Source organism: Geotrypetes seraphini, chromosome 10 (genome assembly GCF_902459505.1).
Source record: "Geotrypetes seraphini chromosome 10, aGeoSer1.1, whole genome shotgun sequence".
Lineage (NCBI taxonomy): Eukaryota > Metazoa > Chordata > Amphibia > Gymnophiona > Dermophiidae > Geotrypetes > Geotrypetes seraphini.
The window spans coordinates 22,630,943-22,655,056 of record NC_047093.1 but is presented as its reverse complement, the minus strand read 5'-3'; the positions used below and the strand labels follow the sequence as shown (position 1 = coordinate 22,655,056).

The window sequence follows — 24,114 nt, the reverse complement described above, 5'->3', positions numbered from 1 at the left end:
AAGTTTCTTACCATAGTAGTGTAATTTGTTTTAACAAGAAGTGAGCCAAAAAGCTGTAGCTGAATTGCAGCCAGAAACCCAGTTGCCAGGTGAAAGTTTCACACTAGTGAGGTTGATTAGATTGCAGCCTGCCAGGTTTACAGCAGTGTGATGTGGTAATTCAGCTCATTAAATTCTACAGGAAAATTCCTGGATCTGTGCTGCAGTTTCAGCTCTTGCTCTTTGAAGATTTTTCACCCCACCTATAGTTTTAAGTGAAAGTTGACGCGTTTATTGCTGCTCCTATATTTCATTCCTTAAAACAAGGACTGGAAAAAAAATACACAAAAAATTTTGGGGGCTGATATTCAGCAGTTTTTCAGCCACTAAGCCAGTGGGCAGAATTCAGCCTGGATATTCAATGCAGGGCCATGTTCAGGCTTTAACGGTGCTTTCAATTATCAGCGCTGATTAAGCCAATTAAAAAAAATTAAGTTAGGCGCCTAGATTGGATAGGCATGCTGTTTTAAGTGCTTAACTCCCCTTGCCTTGGTCTAGACTCCTACCTCGAAGCGGTAGGCGCCTAGCCAGTCAGTGCAGTGAGACACCTGCAGTCCAACCATTTGGATGCCACCATGATGCAAATGACTGAGGACTGCAAACAACTACCTCTGATACAGGAATCATATTCAGAATGATTTTAAATGTTAAATTATTATTTCTCTTTTTTCTCATTAATATGTATATTTATCAACATGTAATATTTTTTAGTCCATTCTGCTCCTTATTGTGAATTAATAATATATATATTTTTTTCTCAGCCATGTGACACAAACAACATCTTGGATCCATCCTGTGACTAGGGCATTGAGCACTTCCTATTCTGAGGAGAATGGAGAGGACCCAGATGAGCCTCCTGAGCCCTAGAATCAAGGTGGTCTTGGAGACCATTAAGAGAACATTCCAGTTTTATTCTTTCATATACTCTAATCAGCTGTAGGCAGAGAGGGTATTTCACTGTATTCTCCAGTGCTATGCTGCAACGTCTGGATCCACATCTTCATAATGCCCTGCATCTGTCTCATAACGATTAGAACATTTTCTGATTTCAAGTTTATTTCAGTTTGATAAATCGCTTAAGACAATCCTAAGCGGTTTACATAAAAACATGGTCTTAAAAAAAAAAACAACAAAAAACCAAAGTTCCATTATCAGCATTCTGATTAAGTGTCCTTTATTTAAAGGTTTGCAAATGTTGAAATTTGCTGAATTTTTATTAGTTCTATAAATTTCTCACCCTGCAAGATGCTCAAGGAGATACGTTGGGCTCAATTCAATAATCTTTCCCCCATAAACACAAAGCAGGAGAAAAACCTTTGTGAATTAGATCCCACGACTGCTGATGGGTACCTTTTGAGCATAAGTACGGTAGTCTCTCGGCATTTCCAGCTCTAAGAATTTCTAAATCAGGAACTTTAGTGGGGAGTTGGGGGTTATACTTTTTAAGATTTATTTAAGACACTTCCAGTAATGTTTTCTGAGAAATCATTTTCTATGCAAAATGTTCAGAAGCAATAAAACATATTTGCACAAGTGGAAATCTCTAAGATTAAAAGAAAAACTGGTCATTGTATGTGGTCATGCACACATGAAGGGTAATTTTGTAGCAATGCACTTATATTGAAATCTATTCTGTAAAAGAAAGTGGTTGCTTGCTTTCATTTCTAAAATACTAGTGTAAATGCCAACAGAACTGGGACAAAAGTCTTTGCTGAATGCTGGATGTGATAGACGGCTTGAACCAAAACAAAGAGAACTGCAGACAAATGCCACGTTACAAGGCTTCAAAGAAGGTTTGGATAGGTTCCTAGAGGATAAGGGAATTGAGGGGTACAGATAGGAGTAGAGGTAGGTTATAGGAATAGTCAGGAACCACTGCACAGGTGATAGGTCTGATGGGCCGCCGCGGGAGAGGACCACTGGGCGGGATGGACCTCTGGTCTGACCCAGCGGAGGCAACTTCTTATGTTCTTATGGTGCAGGCTCAATATATTAAACCAAAATCATGAATGCGGTTAATGTTACCACCCTGAACCAAACCAAAGGACCCGACACGGTCCGTGTTTCAGTAAACACGCCTTCATCAGGGGTCTCAGGTGGATAAGGTATGAAATCAAACCGCAAATAAAAACTTAGCATTTCTAAGAAATACGAACAGCAATAAGACAATCTCTTGAAATACTCCGCCTTTAATGCAAATCTATCTCATGCATTCTCACTGTTGAATGACCTTGGAGATACCAGAAGATTTGGGGAGTCCTGTGAAGATATTCCATCTAGAAACAAAAAGCACAAGAACTACTCTTTCAACCGTGCTAAGATAGAGTGGGCAAATCAGCCTTTTCTCTGTATTAGAAGTCAATAATACGTAAAACAAAAACAGCGAGGAATAAGAATCCATATTACTCAATGAGTTTCCAAGTCTATATATAATTTGATATACCAACCATCGACGTGTATCTGGTCGGTTTACAATGCTAAAAAATGTAAAATTGCTGCTCGTATTTCTTAGAAAGGCTAAGTTTTTGTTTGCGGTTTGATTGGATACCTTATCCACCTGGGACCCCTGATGAAGGCGTGTTTATTGAAACACGGACCGTGTCGGGTCCTATGGTTTGGTTCAAGGTGGTAACATTAACCGCATTTATGATTTTGGTTTAATAAATTGGGCCTGCATCTTTGTACATCTGTCTGCAGTTCTCTTTGTTTTGGTTTGTGTTCTATTCACTGCATATTGTGTTGGATTTTTTTTTTCTCTTGTTAGAAACAATATTGGGACCTTCATTTTTGAAAAGGAAATTATAAGACTGACAACCAAAAAAAGACCCCTGACGCAGGCCAAGAGCCGAAACACTGGCAGTGTCGGGTCTTTTACCAAATAAAGAATTATTTGTCCCAGTTCTGTTGGCATGTACACTTCTTTGTGGGTGTTATTGACTGTTTTGTTTATTTTGATCCCTTTGTACTGTATTAAAATACTAGTGTAACAAGTATTTATGTGTGTATGTGGTTTTGCATGAGCTCTTACAAGCAGGCCAAAGAGCTGATGTAAGCGTTGGGTGACCCTTTTTTTAGACAGGTCATGGAAGTAGGAATTGAGACATGCAAGTTAGTGTGTGTCTCGAGATTCACCAGTATTTTAGAACCGAATCTGCCAACTTAGAGCCAATGTTATAAAATACAGGGGAAATGGACGTTTGTGTATATAATATTAATGTGTTCATAATCAGCACATAACCTTAGAAAGATAACCAGTTCAGCATTCGGAGGGGACAATAACCACTGGGGGATTAAAGAGGAAACCTTTCAATAAAGCAGTGTTTTTCAACCTTTTTACACCTAGGGACCGGCAGAAATAAAAGAATTATTCTGTGGACCGGCATCGGTCCGTGGACCGGCGGTTGAAGAACACTGGACTAAGTCATGGGCCAAACCCCGCCCATCTCTACCCAATCTCCACCCCAGACCCCGCCCCCATAATAGTACTAATTGCACCTTGCACGTCCCGTGCCTCATCTGGAACCTTCCCTCTGACGTTGCAACGTCATAGAGAAGGCTTCCGGTTCAGGCGCAGGATGCCCGTAGGAGCCACTACTTGTGGCTTTGTGCACTGAATCAGTTAGGAAGAGGGAGCTGGTTCAAAGATAACGCTGCATCGACTGCACCGCGGACCGGCAGTTGAAGAACATAGTTTTGGGCCTGATGCACGTGCTGGCCCTATGGACCGGCAGGAAATTTCTGTGGACCGGCACTGGTCCATGGACCGGTGGTTGAAGAACACTGCAATAAAGTGTTGCTCAGAAGCATCTCTTTAGCAAATCCTAAAAGTGCTGGGTAACAGATGTGACTCCTGATGTGGATCTTTTAGGGTACAGATGTTTAGTCTCCTTCTGATATGAAGTACAAACTCCTGTGAACTTGCCACACCCTTGTCCCACCCAAAAAAACCCTAGATCACGCCCCCTTGCCATTTGCACCCTTTTGGTTTTGACGTGTGCATAAGGAACTGGCCATTTATTCAAGATAATCATTTAAGGGCCATTTTATGCATGTATCAAATGCAAATAGAATTTGTAAAATGAAGCTATCACTTATAGCAGTGGTTCCCAACCCTGTACTGGAGGAACACCAGGCCAATTGGGTTTTCAGACTAGCCCTAATGAATATGCATGAAGCAAATTTGCATGCCTATCACTTCCATCATATGCAAATCTCTCTCATGCATATTCATTAGGGCTAGCCTGAAAACCCGATTGGCCTGGTGTTCCTCCAGGACAGGGTTGGGAATCACTGACTTATAGTAATTCTATAAGTGATGTGCACTTGTACAGCTACGTGCTATGTAAGATATGTGCCTATTTACAGACATTTTGGGTGCTTATGCACATAATCCGCACACATACAAACATATATGTTGGTATTCTGATCATTGAGGGGCATATTTATCAATATGGGCTGCCATTAAGATGTGTTATTTTACCAGTTACTCATGGTAATTTAGCATAGGTCCCATTTTAAGCAATGAGACCTAGGGCTCTTTTTACTAAGCCGCATTAGGGCTTTAACGCGTGCTAAATTTCCCCGCATGCCAGCATTGAACTAGCGTTATTCTAGAAGCGTAGCCTGCGGTAATTTTACGCATGCGCTAAAAACACTAGCGTACCTTAGTAAAAGGAGCCCCTAGTTGGTAATAACCAAGGTTAACACTAAAATAATATCTTAACAATAGGCCATGTGATAAATTCCCCTTTTACACTCATATTTGGTGCGTAAATACTGGATCCTTATTTATCACATCTCCAAGAAGAATGCTACACGATAGTAAACTCAAACAAAACCCAATATTTCTCAATTTATTCTAAAATTATAATTTTTTTCAACTATCCGTTGAGTAACCTACAGTAATCCACTTTCTACAGAAGCTTAAAACATGCCGACTTGAGAAAAATGGGGCAATTTCTGAAATAGGAATGGGCGGGGGGGTGGGGGGGGAAGTAAGAACAAAGACTCAGCATTCCCGCAGGGAGATCCCTCTGAATGAGTGCGGCGTACAAAAGATCCTACAGCCATTTCCTACCTCAGCTATGGAACCGACTACCCACATAGATCAGGTTGCTAGACTCACTAATGACCTTTCGCAGAGCAGTAAAGACCTTCCTCTTCCGCCAACTGGGCCATTAAAAACTGCCTCCTCAATATACTTCTAGTACTCTTCGCTATGACCAGTCTGGTCTCTAGAATAAGCTCTGTTATTGTCTACTGTAACCTATTTGTTGTCATGACTAGTCTGTTTTCAAAATGATTGTGAATGTCTACTTGTAACTCATTCTGAGCTTCTGGGAGAACGGGATAGAAATTGAAATAAATAAATAAGGAATGTGGAAAGACAATGGACCAAACTGAAAGGAGCTATAATAAGAATAGATTTTTGCGGTTAAGAAAGCAAAGAAAAAGAAAACCATCATGGTTTTCCAAGGAGATGTCTGTTATTGAGAAAGACATGGGGGAAGCCACTGCTTGCCATGGATCAGTAGCATGGAATGTTGCTACTTGTTGGGATTCTAGAATCTTGTTACTCTCTGGGATTCCGGAATCTTGCTATTCTTTGAGATTCTGTATGGAATGTTGCTACTCTTTGGGGGTTCTAGAATCTTGTTACTCTCTGGGATTCTAGAATCTTGTTACTCTCTGGGATTCCGGAATCACTACCTTCTGTCCCCTACTTGCTTCACTTTTTAGCCATAGAGCTTTTGTTGTGTTCTGTTAATCTGGAACTGGCATCATCATGTGGATGAAATCGCATCCGTATAAATAAATCGCTTTACGAACTTATAGCTTAGAGGTTTCAAACTTTGTTCACATGTTGGACACAATTTACTAATGCTTACAACGTGAGACTCGCTCGTTTTCTCTGAGGAGAGGCAGGACAGTGGAATCCTTATGTCTGTGTGACATCTCGATATGGACACTATATACCAGTGGTCTCAAACTCAAACCCTTTGCAGGGCCACATTTTGGATTTGTAGGTACTTGAAGGGCCTCAGAAAAAAATAGTTAATGTCTTATTAAAGAAATGACAATTTTGCATGAGGTAAAACTTTTTATAAATCTTTCCTTTTGGCTAAGTCTTAATAATGATATTGTAATTTATAGCTAAAGAGACATATGATCAAGAAACTGTTTTATTTTGCTTTTGTGATTATGATAAACATACCAAGGGCCTCAAAATAGTACCTGGTGGGCTGCATGTGGCCCCCAGGCCGCGAGTTTGAGACCACTGCTATAGCTTTAAGAAACTTTTCGTAGTGACCTCATCGCAAATGTATGGGACCTTCAGTTTTGTTTTTTCTATGGCGCTAAAAGTTCACCTTCTTTTAATCTACTCAGGGCCTTATTTTCTTGCGATTTTGTGCCTTTGCGTGTGAGTATTTTTCCTCAATTTGTCACACTTTTTACTTTTCATTCCTCCCTTAGGGGAGGCTAATTGAAACCAATTTGACCCTAGGACTCTCATTCTGAATTCCACCACCCCCAAAAGATTTTGACCACAGATGCATCTAACCTGGGTTGAAGGTTGGAGGGCTCATGCAGATGGGTTTCACACTCAGGGGACTTGGTCCTGCAGGAGAAGTCTCTTCACATCAATCTCCGGGAACTGCGAGTGGTATGGAATGCTCTAAAGCAGTGGTTCTCAACCCTATCCTAGGGGACCCCCAGCCAGTTGGGTTTTCCGGATATCCCTAATGAAATATGCATGAGAGAGATTTGCATATAATGGAGGAGACAGGCATGCAAATGTGTCATGCATATTCATTAGGGTTCTCAACCCTGTCCTGGGGGACCCCCAGCCAGTTGAGTTTTCGAGATATCCCTAATGAATATGCATGACACATTTGCATGCCTGTCTCCTCCATTATATGCAAATCTCTCTCATGCATATTCATTAGGGATATCTGGAAAACTCAACTGGCTGAGGGTCCCCTAGGATAGGGTTGAGAACCACTGCTTTAGAGCATTCCATACCACTCGCACTAAAGGCTTTCAGAGATTGGCTAATGTATCAAATTATTCTAATTCAAACGGACAATCAGGTTGCAGTGTATTACATAAGCAAGCAGAGGGGTGAAGGCTCCCAGCCCTTGTGTCAGGAAGCATTTCAGATGAGACAGTGGTCTCTCAAGTATGGCATGGTGCTCAGAGCCTCATATCTGGCACAATAAAGTCCCTCAGTACTGATCCAGACTCAGGTTGCGTGGCAGACCAGCATCAGATGCCTTCCTCCTTCATGGGGGGAGGGTCTGCTATATCCTTCAACTCCCATTCCTCTAATAGGACTGTTTTACAACCATCATCATAAGAAAAATGTACTGATACTTCAGCCATTGTACAAATAGCTTTGTACAAATTAGCCAATGTAGTTGTTTGATGCTTTTTCCTGGCCAGTGCTCATATATGTTTGCTCACTACTTTGTATTGTTTCTGTATTAAGAAAGGTTTGGGCAAGTTCCTGGAGGCAAAGTCCATAGTCTGTTATTAAGAAAGACACGGGGGAAGCCACTGCTTGCCCTGGATCGGTAGCATGGAATGTTGCTACTCTTTGGGGTTCTAGAATCTCGTTACTCTCTGGGATTCCAGAATCTTGCTATTCTTTGAGATTCTGTATGGAATGTTGCTACTTCATGGGTTTTGGCCAGGTACTAAGGACCTGGATGGGTCACCATGAGAACGGGCTACTGGGCTTGATGGACCATTGGTCTGACCCAGTAAGGCTTTTCTTATGTTCTTATTATTTTAAAGCAAATTTCTTATTTGTGAATATGTCTAGATAAAAACTTTTTTAGGTATATTTTACAGTATATTTTGTCTTGAAATTAGGGCTTCCTGAACCTGTCCAGTTGACCCCTAGAGCCATTTGGACTTTCAAGATATTTGTAATGAATGCGCATGAGGTAAGTTTGCTCATACTAGAGTGCCTTTAATGCAAATCTATCTCATGCATTCTCACTGTTGAATGACCTTGGGGATACCAGGAGATTTGGGGAGTCCTGTGAAGATATTCCATCTAGAAACAAAAAGCACAAGAACTACTCTTTTAACCGTGCTAAGATAGAGTGGGCAAATCAACCTTTTCTCTGTATTAGAAGTCAATAATACGTAAAACAAAAACAGCGAGGAATAAGAATCCATCATATTACTGAATGAGTTTTCAAGTCTATATATAATTTGATATACCAACCATCGATGTGTATCTGGTCAGTTTACAATGCTAAGAAATGTAAAATAAAAAAGTTCATATAATGAGTCAAAATGTTGTGTGATCGTGGCTTGTCTCAGCATGGTTGCACTTTTCAAAACTGTATTGTTTGTTCCCCTGATGAGCCAAATATTGATGAAACAAGGATGCTTTTTGGGAAGATTGGAGAAGACGTGACTGCGTTGGAGCTCAAGTCGTCTTTTGTCAGCTAAGTCCTTGAACGTGCCTCCAGGTGACTTTGCCCTTTTCTAAACCTGAGCTGTTCTTTGAGGGAGTTTTTTTTGCCAGTGAAAGTATCAAAAGCAGTTTTGATTTATATCTTTTGGTTCTATACTGCTACATTAGTCTGAGGCTTTTTCGCCCTCTTTTTGGGTGCATGCTGGGTGAAAGAGGAAAAAGAGGTGGCTGGTAGGCTAAACAAGTTCTTCTCGTCGGTCTTTACAATAGAAGACACATCCAGTGTGCCAGAACCGGAAGAAATCTTCAGGGGAGATCAAGAGGGGAAATTATCATGCATGGAGGTAACCCTCGAAGACGTTCTCAGGCAAATAGATAGATTAAAAACTGACAAAGCTCCGGGCCCAGACGGGATCCACCCGAGAATACTGAAAGAGCTCAGAAATGAAACAGCAGAGTTACTGCGGCATATTTGCAATCTGTCCTTGAGAACAGGGGTAATCCCGGAGGACTGGAAGATAGCGAATGTTACACCGATCTTCAAAAAAGGATCAAGAGGTGACCCGGGAAACTACAGACCGGTGAGCTTGACCTCTGTTCCGGGGAAGATGGCCGAATCACTGATCAGGGAAGGTATCAATGAGCATATAGGAAAACATAATCTGATGAGATCAAGCCAGCATGGTTTCTGTAAAGGCCGATCATGCCAGACGAATCTACTGCATTTCTTTGAGGGGATAAGTAAACAATTGGACCAAGGTGACCCTGTAGACATCGTATATCTAGATTTCCAAAAAGCCTTCGACAAGGTGCCCCATGAACGCCTACTGAAGAAACTGTGGAGTCACGGGGTGGAAGGGGATGTGCACAGATGGATCAAAAATTGGCTGGCGGGCAGGAAGCAGAGGGTGGGAGTAAAGGGGCACTACTCTGACTGGATAGGGGTCACAAGTGGTGTTCCGCAAGGGTCAGTGCTGGGACCACTGCTGTTCAATATATTTATTAATGATCTAGAAACGGGGCAAAGTGCGAAGTTATCAAATTCGCGGATGACACAAAACTCTCCAGCAGGGTCAGAACTGTTGAGGAATGCATAGAACTGCAGAGCGATCTGAACAAACTGAGTGAGTGGGCAAAAAAATGGCAGATGAGCTTCAATGTGGAGAAATGTAAGGTCTTGCACATAGGGAAGGGGAACTCCATGTACAGCTATACGATGGGAGGGAGGGTACTCGGGGAAGGCAACCAAGAAAAAGATCTGGGGGTATTGGTGGATAACACAATGAAGCCGGTGGCGCAATGTGCAGCGGCCTCAAAAAAAGCGAGCAGAATGTTGGGCATTATCAAAAAAGGTATCACTACCAGAACGAAGGAGGTTATCCTGCCACTGTATCGAGCAATGGTGCGCCCACATCTGGAATACTGCGTCCAATACTGGTCGCCATACCTCAAGAAGGACATGGCAATACTCGAGAGGGTCCAGAGGAGAGCAACGAAGATGATAAAGGGTATAGAGAACCTTTCATATGCCGAACGGTTAGACAGGCTGGGGCTCTTTACCCTGGAAAAACGGAGACTGAGAGGGGACATGATAGGACATTATAAAATCATGAAAGGCATGGAGAAGGTGGAGAGGGACAGATTCTTTAGACTAGCAGGGACAACTAAAACAGGTCATTCAGAAAAACTGAGAGGAGACAGATTCATAACGAATGCAAGGAAGTTCTTCTTCACTCAACGGGTGGTAGACACCTGGAACGCACTTCCCGGAGAGGTGATAAGACAGAGTACAATTCTGGGGTTCAAAAAGGAACTGGATGACTTCCTGGAAGCGAAGGGGATAACAGGGTACAGATAGAGGTTTACCTTACAGGACATTGAGCGAATAGGGTATGGACATTTTAGGTTAGGTAGGGAAAACTTTCAGGTCATGGACCTGGAGGGCCGCCGCGGGAGCGGACTGCTGGGCACGATGGACCCCTGGTCTGACCCGACAGAGGCAATGCTTATGTTCTTATGTTCTTAACATTTTGACTGATATGAATATATTATATGTTGTGCGTCCTCGTATAAAATAAAAAAAGTGAATATTAAAATGGGACCATGGCTGAAACTTTCCAGATAGGATTGTAAACCATTTCAAAAATGTCCTGTGGCGGTTGAAATATAATACATAGTAACATAGTAGATGATGGCAGATAAAGACCCAAATGGTCCATTCAGTCTGCCCAACCTGATTCAATTTTTTTTAAAAAATTTTCTTCTTAGCTATTTCTGGGCAAGATTTCAAAGCTCTGCCCGGTACTGTGCTTAGGTTCCAATTATTGAAGTCTCCATCAAAGTTCACTCCAGCCCATCTACACCATCCCAGCCATTGCAGCCCTCCCCAGCACATCTTCATCCAAACGGCCATATACAGACACAGACCTTGCAAGTCTGCCCAGTACTGGCCTTAGTTCTTCAATATTTACTATTATTTTCTGATTCTAGATCCTCTGTGTTCATACCACGCTTTTAATAAAAATTTAGTAGAAGGATCTCATTTTCACTGTGCCCGATCGCCTTCTTAGTCATCACAGTGGCAACTTCCGGTTGTGTCAGAGAAGAAGCTTCCGCCCACACACACGCGACTGCAGTGCAGCACAGGCAGGCTTCGCCGGCTTCAATTTCTTTTCTAAAGCGCCGTGAGGGTAAGGGGGAGGGAGGGAGAGAGATAGATTTGGCGAGAGGGAGGGAAGGGGCTGCGCGCGCTCCCTCCCTTAAGTTTCTTTACGCCGCGATGGTAAGGGGGAGGGAGGGAGATTCTCAGGCTGCTGAAGGGCGGTGAGGTGGTGAGAGGGAAGGGTGGATGCTGCAGGGACGGGACAGTGAAGGGGACAACAAGGACGGGGCGGTGAAGGGGATGGCAGGTTTGGGGACAGGGCGGTGAAGGAGACGGTGGTCCGGTGACGAGGCAGTGACGGGGACATATTTTTTTCCCCCATGTCATTCTAAACTAAACTAAACCTTAAGTTTGTATACCGCATCATCTCCATAAAGATAGAGCTCGGCATGAGGGATGGACGTAAGAAATTAGAGGTTATGAAGCGGATAGCTAGCTTTACATTTTAAATAGATAGCTTTACGTTTTGGGGAAAAGCCAGGTTTTCAGATGCTTTCGGAATAATTGGAATGAGCCTAGGTTCCGCAGCGGGGCAGGGAGGTTATTCCAAAACTCAGTGAATTTGAAGAAAAGGGATTTCCCTAATTTACCTGCATACATGACACCTTTTAACGAGGGGAAAGATAGTTTGAATATGGGGGCAAGTCTGGTAGTGTCAGGTCTTGAAGAATTCCAGGATAGTGGGATTAGGGGAGGAAGAATGCCATGTAGGATCTTGAAAATTAGGCAGGTACATTTAAAGTGAATCCTAGAAATCACCGGAAGCCAGTGAAGTTTGACAGAAGCGGGGAAACATGATCAAATTTGCTTTTTGCGAAGATCAACCTAGCCGCAGTGTTCTGGATCCACTTTGAAGATTTTTCTTGGTTAGACTTAGATAGATGGAATTACAATAGTCCAGTGGAAAGAATGATTGATTGTACAAGGACAGCAAAATGTTGGCGGAAGCAGGATCTCACTTTTCTCAACATGTGAAGACTAAAAAAACATTTTTTTACCAGAGAGTTGAGATGATGATTAAAGGAAAGTATAGAGTCAATAATGATGCCCAAAACTTTGCTTGAGAATTCGATCTGCAGTGTGGGACCAGAAGGTAGTGGAATGAGCGTGGGTAACTGATCTAATTTTGGGCCAAGCCAGAGTAGTTTTGTTTTGGACTCATTCAGCTTCATTTGTACAGCGAGGGCCCAGGATTGGAGATTTGTTATGCAAGCTGTTATATTTTCGGTGAGGTTATTGAGGTTCAAATCTATCTCGAGAAGGACAAAGATGTCATCTGCATATGTAAATAGAGTTTCAAAGGGAGATAGATGGAAGAATTTCAAAGAAGTCATATAAATATTGAAAAGAATAGGGGACGGGGTGATCCCTGGGGAACACCACAAAGCAGGCTCCAAGGAGAAGACATGGTTCCATTCATGTTAACAGTGTAAGAGCAGGATCGTAAAAATTTTGAGAACCAGTCTAAGACTGTGGAATCAATGCCTATCTCAGAAAGTTGGTAAATTAGGATATCGTGATGGACAATATCAAAGGCCTAAGGGGAACAAAAAAGGAATGAAAGAAGAGTATCTGTTCCACCCTAAGCAAAAGTATACAAAAGAGGAAAGTTGCACCCTGTTGAAAAAGAGAAAAGAGAGGAGGTTTAGTAATTACAAGATCTAAAAATATATATCACATAAATACACTATAATAAAACAAATTTTAGTTAATTGTGAATAAAAATATCAACAAAACCACAAATCACAAAATATCCCACAGCAAAACCCAAACATCAAACAGAATAAAAAGATGTCTAAAGCAAAAAAAAAAAACAAAAATAAACATGTCTCCAAATATTAGGTCCTGGTCGTGCCCTCCAACTGCAAAATGTCAGATGACACTCCTACTCCCATTTCATACCAAGCTACTGGAATCGACTGCCCCCTCCCACAGATCAGATCCCGCGAAGGTAGGGTTACCATATGGCTCCAGAAAAAGGAGGACGGATTGAGACACCCGGGTTTTACTTCTACTGAACGCAATGGAAGTGAGGACAGATAGAGAGACATGTGGGCTTTACTCTATTGAAACAAATGGAAGCAAAACCCGGATGTCTTAATCCATCCTCCTTTTTCTGGAGCCGTATGCTAACCCTACTCGAAGGGCTCCTGATTCCTGAACTTACCTCTTCATCTAATAGCCCTGCCATTGCTGTATGATTAAAAAGAAATGTATATTGGAACCAGATCCTCTGTATATGTCAAGCTAGGATAAACACATTGGGACTCATTTTCAAAAATGATTAGACATCTAAAAGACAGCACTTAGACGTCTTACTAGTCAAAACATCCAAGTGGGCATTCTCAAAACTGACTTTATGTAGTTCTGGTTGTTTTGTCTCCAGTGTGTCCAAATCTTGAGGGGGGCGTGTTAGAGGCATGTTTTGGGAAGGCTTGAGGTGGGCTTAGGACTCAGACGCTCATCAGGCATGATCAAACCTTTAACAAGAATTGCTGTGAATTCTTTAGAAGTTTGGAGCTGAACCTGTTTTAAAAGGGTCTAAATGCTAAAAAGGTGTCCAAACCGACCATATGACCATTGGAGGGATTAAGGCATGACCCCCCCTCCCCCCACTTACTCCCCTAGTTGTCACCAACCCCCCAAAGATGATTAAAAACAACCCCAGTACATTCTAGCCCGTATTACAAAGAGATGCTAAAAATTTCTCAGCCCAAGCAACTTCCGATGTTAACAGACATTTGAGCTTGGAGAGCAGAAATTACTGCAGTGAATGTCACATTAAAAGTTCCAGGTACAGATGTCACCATATCTTGATTACATTATATGGTGATCCCTACATTAAGATGACACCTGCAGGCATAAGGGCTATTGTTGTGGTGTACAGGTGGGTACAATAAGTTTTAGGTGGGTTTTGGAGGGCTCACCATACAATAGAAGCAAGATATAGTGACATCTGTTCAGTACTTCTTAGAAGAGGCCCTCTGCTGTGCTCAGCTGGCTGAACAGTTTGCTAAGAATGCTTAGACAAAAATTTTCTTTTGTGTGTTTTTCATGTGGATGTATTTATATTCGAGAATGGCCAAAAACAACAGACGTACTAAGAACCAAAACGTCTACATAGGTTGCTTTTGTTTTTTTAAAAAAAGGCATTTTGCTGATTTGAGAACGGACATTTTCTCCACTGGATTTCTGGACATCTTTCCCCAAATTCCAAACTCAGACTTAGATGTCCTATCGACAATGCTCCTCATTGTATTGTAAATATGGAAAACTGTATCCCGTTTTGACTACGCTGTATATTATGTATGTCATACAATACAAAGGGAAAAACACAACCCCACGGGCAAACTATAGGACCAAAAAAAGAAGTGGGGAAGGTGCGGACAAATACGTTTATTTGAAATGTCAAACAAATTTCCATTAAAATCACACAAAGATATAAATAAATAAAATGTGGCAGGCATATAAAGTCCTTTGTAATAAACATATACTGGATCCCAACACGTACCGTGTTTCGGCCACAACAGCCTTCTTCAGGGGTGTAAAAAGTAGCCCAGTAGATGGCACCAAAGGACACAAAATCAAGCAAAAATGAGGTAAACTTGTAATGAATGTTCCTGCCACCTGACACACTATTAAAACGCAAACTCAGAATAACGTTGCAATTTTATTTATTTATATATTTGTTTGATTTTAACTGAAATTTGTTTGACATTTCAAATAAACGTATTTGTCCGCACAGTGATTTGACTTGTGTCCCTTCCCCACTTCATTTGTTCCTATTATGTATGTCAACCTGTAACCCATTTTGAGCTCGTCGGGGAGAATGGGATAGAAAACAAATAAATATATGTAAATGATACTGTGTTTCCCTGAAAATAAGACAGTCTCTTATATTCATTTAGGGCCCCAAAAAGGCACTAGGTCTTATTTAAGGATAGGGCTTATGTTTTCCTTGTATATGATCATCTCTCCCTTCCTCTCCTTCACCCCAATTCTTCCTCTTTCCTTTCCCCCAGATGTGCAACATCTTTCCTCTTCTCTTATCCATCCCCTTGTGCCATCTGTCTGCAGCATCTTTCTATCCCTCCCATCCCCCTGTGCGTCAGAACCCTTGCCAAGCTTCCATCCTTCCCTCCCTCCCTCCCGTAGCAGAACCTTTGCCCAGCTTCTATCCTTCCCTCCCATCCCTTGTGCAGCAGAACCCTTTGCCTAGCTTCCATCCTTCCCTCCCTCCCATCCCTCCTGCAGTAGAACCCTTGAGCAACCGCCGCTGCCGTCCCCGCCATGCAGCCAAACCCCTGCTGACCCTCCATCCTTCCCTCCCAACTGATCCCGGCTGATTGTGACCATAAATACCTTCCAGCAGAGGAGCATCGGGCCAGCAGCACTCACAGGCTGCTTCGCGGCCTTCTCTGTTCCACCTTATTGATGATGTCATCAGTACACAGAAGCGCGGCTGCCTAAGACGAGGGCTTATTTCCGGGGAAACACGGTAGGTCCTCAGAACTTTGTGCTAGCCCTTGTGCAATCTTTTGTTGCTGTGAGGGAATCTGTAGGGTGTGGCTCCTTTCCCTTAAGGATACCTAGTCCAGCTCAAGGGGGAAATGACATGAGAGGGATAGTGGCCCCAGAGCATAGACCAGGAAGTATAAAACCCCAGGGGGACAGCTAGGTTCAGGAGGCACAGAGGGAAGTAGCAATGGTCAACTGCATTTGCCTCCATCACCTACATGTGAACTGCAACTGCTGTAGTTGGGCCAGGAACCTTCCGACTTTGGATTTTGATCCAAGTAACTGCTAGAAACGAGTAGCTGCATCGCAAGTTATCTGCTAGGCAATAGCAAACTTCTCTTTTCTCAGTGTTGACTGCATGGCAGCCCTCCCACAAAATGTTCCCCCAACACGGAGGGTTTGCATTTATTGTGTTTTAAATTAGGAAATTAACACTGCAGTTGCTAAGTATTTGTGCACAATAATATACATAGTCCTTTATCTTGTTTGTTTTATTCCATTTGATATTTACTTTTTAAATTTAATTGTATTTTGGTGGTAACCTTGTTCAGTTGTAGCTCAATTAGAGTTACATTCAGGTACCGTGGATATTTCCTTGTCCCTGGAGACCTCTCAATTTAATTTTATTCTGCTGTTAGCGAATGGATAACATCAAAGCAGATCACAATCCTCTATAATAAAACCGTGTTCCCTGCGACTGTGGCCTCTGGGTCCGTGCCGAATTCCATTATCAAACACGGAGGCAGGGAACACGCTGGCGACTCCCTCCTCCCACCCTCACCGCCAGAGAAACCGCTGCCGCCGCTGATTCGGAAGGGGGGGCACAGGCGTCCCTGCCTGCCTCTACTTCTCCCCCTCCTTCCTCTCGTCTGCTCACCCACCCACAAAGTGCTGCACCGTGCTGCTGCTGACCTCACCGTCTTCTCTCCACTGTGGCCCACCCTCTGACAACTGCCTGTTTCCGCTAGGGCTGACCACAGTAGACAGAAGACACTGAGGCCAGCAACAGTGCGGCGCGGTGCTTTTCTTTGAAGTTAAACACAGTAGCTTCAAAGACACTGTTGCAGCCATCCCCAGGCAAGTAGATTTCTGCGGGGCGTATGGACAGGGGGAGCAGGGAAGGGGTGCTGCTGGCTTGAGGAAGGGAAAAGGGTTACTGCAGGACAGGATGAGCAGGCAAGGGGTGGGGGCACAGGGAAGGGGGGGAATACTGCTGCTGTACAGGGAAGTGGCGGGGAGGGAATGCTGCTGCTGCTGCACAGGGAAAGGGGGGAATGCTGCTGCTGCACAGGGAAGGGGGGAATGCTGCTGCTGTACAGGAAAGTGGTGGGGGGAGAGAGGGAAAGGGGGCCAGGGAGCAATCTTGGTTTGCTTTGGGGGGAGACAGAAGGGGGCAATGGAGAGAGACAGAAAGATAGGCAGACAGCGCACAAGAATGAAAGACAGACACACAGAAACACAGCGGGCAGGGAGAGAGACAGAAAGAAAGAAAGACAGACAAAGGGGGCCAGGGAGAGAGACAGACTAGAGAGTTGCACGGGGACAGAAATCCCACCCATCCCCGCCTGTCCCCGTCAGGATCCTCTCCGTCCCCACCCATCCCCACAGGGAATTACCTCCATCCCCGCCCGTCCCCATAAAAAGCAGCAATTACTTCTGACAGGATCATCAATTCCACAGTTTCTTTTGTGTTTGCGCTGCTGTTTTCCATGTGGAATCTCTTTGGAACCCTTTTTTGTTTTCTGTACAGGTAATTAACTTATAAACCCCTCTTTTACTAAGGCTGACGTGTCCATTATATTATATGGACGAACCCTGCTTTCAAAGCCTTCCATCCCCTTGGGAGTCCCGTTGGTTAGAGGGGGGTCCCCGTGGGAGTACCGTGGGCCAGAGGGGGGTCCCCGTGGGAGTCCCGTGGGTTAGGGGGGATTCCCGCGATCCCCGTTCCCGTGCAGACCTCTAAGACAGACAGAAAGACAGCGGGAGGGAGAGAGAAAGGAAAAAAGAGATCGGAGCAAGGAGAGACACAGAAAGAAAGACAGACATATATTCTAGCACCCGTTAATGGAACGTGCTTAAACACTAGTATGGTATAAAGTATATAATGAAATGCAAAATAAACTAATAAAAATTAATCATAAATTGCAGTAAAAATAATCACAGCCGTCTAGCTTTCCTTCTGTTTCTATTTCATATCATCAACTGCAGGAAACAAGCCATTTGGTGTAGGAGGGGAGGTAAAGCTTTGCAGAAGAGATCAATTTAGATTACAAACAACAAAGCTTAGGTGAATTTGCTGCTCAGCATTCACAGCTGCCAAGATTATCATCCTCCCTAATTTTTCTCCACAGTGAACATCCTTACTTTCTAAAAGCTGCTAAACAATTCCAGTGAGCACAGTAACTGCAGAGCAAATTGCTGCTCCGTTAGAATATATGAAGTCCTAAAGTGCTCCCGTGTGCTAGATAAATTCTGAGGCAACAGCTATCACTGAGGCTTGTGGTGGTGAAGCAAACAGTCCTGTTTTGCCACAAAAGGAGCATGGGTTGTTCTTGAACTAGATAAGCACACAACATGGAACGGCACATGCTCAGTGTCTGAAGTTACTGCTGTTAATTATTTCTATAGCGCTACCAGACGCACGCAGCGCTGCACAGAGTCACAAAGAAGAAGAAAACAGTCCCTGCTCAAAAGAGCTTACAATCTAAACAGACAAGAGAGACAAACAGGATGTCATGGATCCAGTCAAGGGGAACGGTTAATCTGCTGGCTGGGTTGGAGGGCTGAGGGGAGTACAGGACAATCAAGCCATTGTGACATCACTGATGAGGTTGGCTCTTATTGGTGGAATGAGGCATTATGACATCACAAGCTCAGCTCTGCTTCCCAAAAACTGAAACTCTTCACACTACTACTATAGATTATTTCTATAGTGCTATCAGACGCATGCAGCGCTGTACAGAATCACAAAGAAGACAGTCCCTGCTTGAAAGAGCTTACAATCTAAACAGCCAAACAGGATGTCATGGATCCAGTTAAGGGCAATGGTTAATCAACTGGCTGGGTTGGAGGGCAGAGGATTAAGGTTTAAAGGCTACCTCCAAAAGGTGGGGTTTCAGTCTGCTTTTAAACAAGGGAAGGGAAGGGGCTTAATGGAGAAACTCAGGTAATTTATTCTAGGCATAGGGGGCAGCTAGATATACACATCTCCCTCGGTATTCGCGGGGGATAGGGGCAAGTCGGACTACAAAGTGTGAAAAACCGCGAATAACTTCTCGTCCGGCTCTGACCAAGCCCACCTCCCTCCCGCCTTCCCCCCAGCATTCTGGCCTTACCTGGTGGTCTAGTGGGCTTTCGGGGCAGGAGCGAACTTCCTACGCTCCTGCCCCGTGCAACTCGCCAATAGGAAATGACTGCCGTGAGTTCCCGTGGTATCTCGAGACTACGATGGGAGCTCATGGCAGCCATTTCCTATTGGCGATCTACACAGGGCAGGAACATAGGAAGTCGCTCCTGCCCTGAAAGCTCGCTAGACCACAACGTAAGGAGTAAAACTATGCTTTTCCCACCGCCCCAAAATAAAAATCACGGATAATCGAAACCGCGAACCCCAAAACCACGAATAGGGAGGGGGAAGTGTGTTGTCCTAGGGATTCCAAATGAAATTCAATCTCCATACAGGGCTTGAATATTCCACCCTTTTGTACATTTTTGATGCAATTTGGCACTTGCATCCTAGGGAAGGCCATGGCGGGGGAGGGGGAGCGCTGCTTGGCTCTAGATGGTTGTACTCTCAAAAAACGAGAGGAAAATCAAGAAAGGCAGAAACACATTCCTGGTCTACTAATGGACTCTCTGCTGAGCTAGTGGGATGCTGGTTTCCATGTGCAATCATGAGACTCCCTCTAAGGCTGAACAGAATGTAACATGACAGCATGACAGGTTGCATTTCTTGAACCACCCATTACACTTAGCATTAGATTGTGTTAGGACATTGCAGATCAGAATTTCAGCTTTAATGTGTGTGGCTTAAATCTGTGCACGGTGAATAATTTGTTCTGTGAAGTTCAGAAGCACAAGAACTTTATTGTGCACTCGGCCTTTGGTGGAGTCCCATGATACCATCTCTAATGAGCGCATGGAACCAGAGACCTTTTGGATTTTGTCTTGAGCATTTCTTGAAACTGTTTTTCTGTAACAGAAAGACATGTTTGCTAATCAAGTCTATTCACTTATCTTCCACTATGCTCCCCCCACCACCACCACCACCGTTCCCCCCTCCCCCTTGTGAACTCCATGCATCGGGTAAGTCCCTCTTCTCCTCCACCGCCAACTCCAGACCCCATCTCTTCTTTCATGCTGTGCCATATGCCTGGAACAGGCTGCCTGAATCGATACATCATGCTCTGTCTCTAGCGATATTCAAATCCAAGCTAAAAGGCCACTTTTTTGAAGGTGCTTTCAACTACTGTCAGATATCTACACCCATTGTAGCCTTCTGCCAGAAACTCCTCAACCCTGAGATGTCCTGTCTGTCTGTCCAAATTAGATTGTAAGCTCTTCTGAGTAGGGACCATCTATCGAATGTTAAATGTACAGCACTGCATACGCCTTTCAGTGCTTGTAGAAATGATAAGTAGTAGTAGATTGTTTTATGTTGTGTCTTTAAATAATCTTTTACCATGTTACTATAAGTGCTCAGAATCTTGACGGTAGAGAGAACACAATCGGGGACACGCCCCTAAATGCGCCTCGCGTCGTCTTTTACTGCGCTTTATGGTACTGTTACACCACTTGACTTAAAACAAATTTTCATTGTATTAATCAAATGATAGCAGGTGACTCTTATCTTGAATTAATTCTGAGAAGCCATACACGAGTTCTGACACGTTTCGCCAGACCGGCTTCCTCAGAGAACCTGACTTGGGCCAAGATTCACTAAAGATAGTGACTCAATCGCTGTTGGCCGATTTTTAAACAGTGATTGATTCACTATCAAGTTTGCATGCAAATGATTTGCATGCAAACTCCCTGACTCAATCGCTCAGTGCAGAGCCCTGACAGTAGTGACAGGAGAAGTAGCATCCTGTCACTGCTGTTAGAGCTTCTGTCGGGAGGCCTTTTTTTAATGGCACAGATATTTTGCATGTATTACACACGCAAAATATGTGCCCCCCAAAAAAGTCTCCTGACAGCGCCCCCTCCCCAACCCCAAAAAATGGCAGGAGGGATGCCCGCTCCCTCCTGCCATTAGACATCCCCTGCCACTCTTAACTATGGCAGGAGGGATGCACACTCCCTCCTGCCATTGGCCCCCTCCCCACAGAACTTATGGCAGGAGGTATGCCCATTCCCTCCTGCCATTGGGTCTGGTCGGGTCATCCCCATCCCATCCCCCCTACTTTTAAGTTGGGAGTCGAAGGGGTGCAAAGTTCCTCCTGCTCCTCTGGCCTCCTCCTGTGCAATGCGGGACATAGGCCCTGCCCCAGTGCATCATGTGATTCATGCAGAGGGGCCTAAGGCCTTGATTGGCTCAGGTATCGCAGGCTCCTCCCTTGGTTGGGGCCTGAGGCACCAGAGCCAATCAGTGACTTAGGGAGGAGCCTTAGTGAATTTAGTGAATCTGGGCCTTGGTATTTTCAAAGTTGTGTTAATCTCTCCTCTAGCCTAGAGGAAGTACAATGAGGAGAGAATAACACAACTAAGAAAATACCAAGGCCCAGATTCACTAAATTCACTAAGGCTCCTCCCTAAGGAAGTCCGTGATTGGCTCTGGTGCCTCAGACCCCACCCAAGGGAGGAACCTGCAGTACCTGAGCCAATCAAGGCCTTAGGCCCCTCCTGTGAATCACATGATGCACTGGGGTGGGGCCTAAGCCCCACAGCTGGCATCGTGCTCGATGCAGTTTTCCAGGTCTCGCTGTGTCCAGTCAGGTAGAACTGACACTCTAGCCATCATGCTGTGGCTTTTTTCAGGGTATGATGCATCGGTTCTACCTGACCAGACGCAGCAAGACCCAGAAAATTTCAACAAGCAAACAAACGGATAGTCACCCATCTTAAAATCAGTGCCCAGCTTCACCCTCCCTTTCAGAATCAGTTTGGTCCTTGATGAAAGCAGCCCAGCAACTGCACACTGGGAATAGCTGTGAAAATTATATACTTTCCTGTCAGTAAAGAGCTCAGTAAGTTAATTGCCAAGTGTTCAAAATTAACTCGTACAGGATTGCACTAGGCTCGTTTGTGTAGCAGGGTTAGCAGACAGTCACTTTGATAATTAGCTGTTTCTGTTATGCCACAAGAAACATTGCTCCACATTTGGCATCTGTGAGAGGCCCTGAGTTTGATTCTTTTCTGCCCTTGTTCCAAACCCGACATGGAAACCTGCTGGTGCTTTTTGTCACTCCACTAGGCACCACAATGCCACACGTTCCAGGGGCTAATTAAAACAGTGAAACGGCAACAGGATCAAATTAGAGCTGTGTAATTAATAAGTGCTGTATTACTAATATATCATTACTGCTTGGAGTGTTGTCTCTCAAAAATGTCATTGTGTGTTATCAGCAACTGAAAAAAAGAAACGATTATTGTAATTTGCTCCGTTTGCTTTTCGTAAGCTTATTTGAAACACAGTTTGACTTGACGCCTTTGCTAACTGCAGAAAGTGGAGCTAAATCTTAGTGGTGGAAAGTCATTTGTTCTGGATATTTAAAAAGCTTCTTAATTAATGATTAAATGGGTATTGAAAAATTGCTAGAAGATTCTTCTAGAGCAGGAAACTAAAAAAAAGTCCAAAAAATTAACCGCAAAGCAAAAAACCAAAAACCGTGGAACTGATGGTGCGGAGGTATACAATTTAAAATGTACCATAGCACAATGCAATGAAAGCTGTATACACGATGATCGTACAGTTTTTATTGCGCCGTTTTGCACTTTTAAGCTTGTGGCTCATAGCAAGACCGGACCCCGGAAGAAGTGCGTTGTCACGACCGAAACACGGCCCGTGTCAGGTCTATGCCACATTTATACCGTGTCTTTTGTGCTATTGTACATTTTTAATTGTATACCTCTCTGTACCATCAGTTCCACGGTTTTTTGCTTTCTGTTTAGAAGATTCTTCTGTCATAAATGTTTAAAGATGAACAGTAACCTACAAATTAAAAATATATATCTTGAGGGTGAATGTGACGTGGAAACCATATTGATTTATTTAGTTCTGATTTAATTTATGGTTGAAATTCGAGGCCGCATGGTAAGTGCACCTATAGAAAACTGACATAACCCAGAATTGACGCACCTAGCATTAAAATGAGACAAATGAAGACCACGTGGCCTCTCCAGTCTGCCCAACTATGCCATCCACTAGCCTTTTTTCTCCCTTAGAGATCCTTTGTACTTCTCTCAAGTTTCCTGAACTCAGATACGGTTTTCATCTCCACCACCTCCACTGAGAGGTCATACCACGAATTCACCTCCCTTTCCATAAAGAAGTATTTCATCGGGTTACTTCTTAATCTTTCCCCTTTCCCCTTCTTTATATTTATATATTTAAAATTTTATCTTCCACTCTTATCAACATTTCTTGGTGGATTCCAACAAACAGATTGATATTGCTAATGTGCTTTGTAGTCATCGGGAGAGTGTGGCACAGTGGTTAAAGCTACAGCCTCAGCGCCCCAAGGTTGTGGGTTCAAACCCACGCTGCTCCTTGTGACCCTGGGTAAGCCACTTAATCCCCCCATTGCCCCAGGTACGTTAGATAGATTGTGAGCCTGCCGGGACAGAGAGGTAAAACTGCGTGAGTACCTGAATAAATGCATGTAAACCGTATAAAAAAATGCATATAAACGGTATAAAAAAATTGAATAAAAAAAATAAATAAAACATGATAAGCTAAACATACAAAGAACTTTTAAGATTTATAGCTAAAAAGTACTACCACGAGTTTGTCTAAAAACAAAGCTTAAAATAAAGAAGAGTTAATAAGATGTCATGAATCCACATTAATATCAGAGCTCAGGATCATGAAAGGTGTGTCTAAAAGGAGGCATCAAGAAATAACTGAGTTTTAAGTAATTGTCTAAACATATTTCTCTCACAGCAGTTCCGTATCTGGCCATGTAAGACCTTATAACCCAGGGGTAGGGAACTCCGGTCCTCGAGAACCGTATTCCAGTCGGGTTTTCAGGATTTCCCCAATGAATATGCTTTGAAAGCAGTGCATGCAAATAAATCTCATGCATATTCATTGGGGAAATCCTGAAACCCGACTGGAATACGGCTCTCGAGGACCCTGTAAAACCTATGCATCCAAATTTGATAATTACTCTTGCCTTAACTGGAAGCCAATGTAATGTATGAGAATAAGGTGAAATATGATCTGACTTTTTAAAATTAAAAATCAATGGCACAGCTGGATTTTGAATAATGTGCAATCAGCAAAGATTTTTTTTTAGTAACCTGC

General features: G+C 43.5%; 1 protein-coding gene across 1 annotated transcript in view; it reads left to right on the top strand.

Moving 5' to 3' along the window:
- Positions 1–2,070, top strand: part of STXBP4 (syntaxin binding protein 4) — a 177,529-nt gene extending 175,459 nt beyond the window's left edge. The window contains 1 exon segment of the mRNA XM_033961059.1: positions 801–2,070. Within this exon segment, the coding sequence (XP_033816950.1) occupies positions 801–906 (106 nt within the window). The 3' untranslated portion in view covers positions 907–2,070.
- The last annotated feature ends 22,044 nt before the right edge of the window (positions 2,071–24,114 follow it).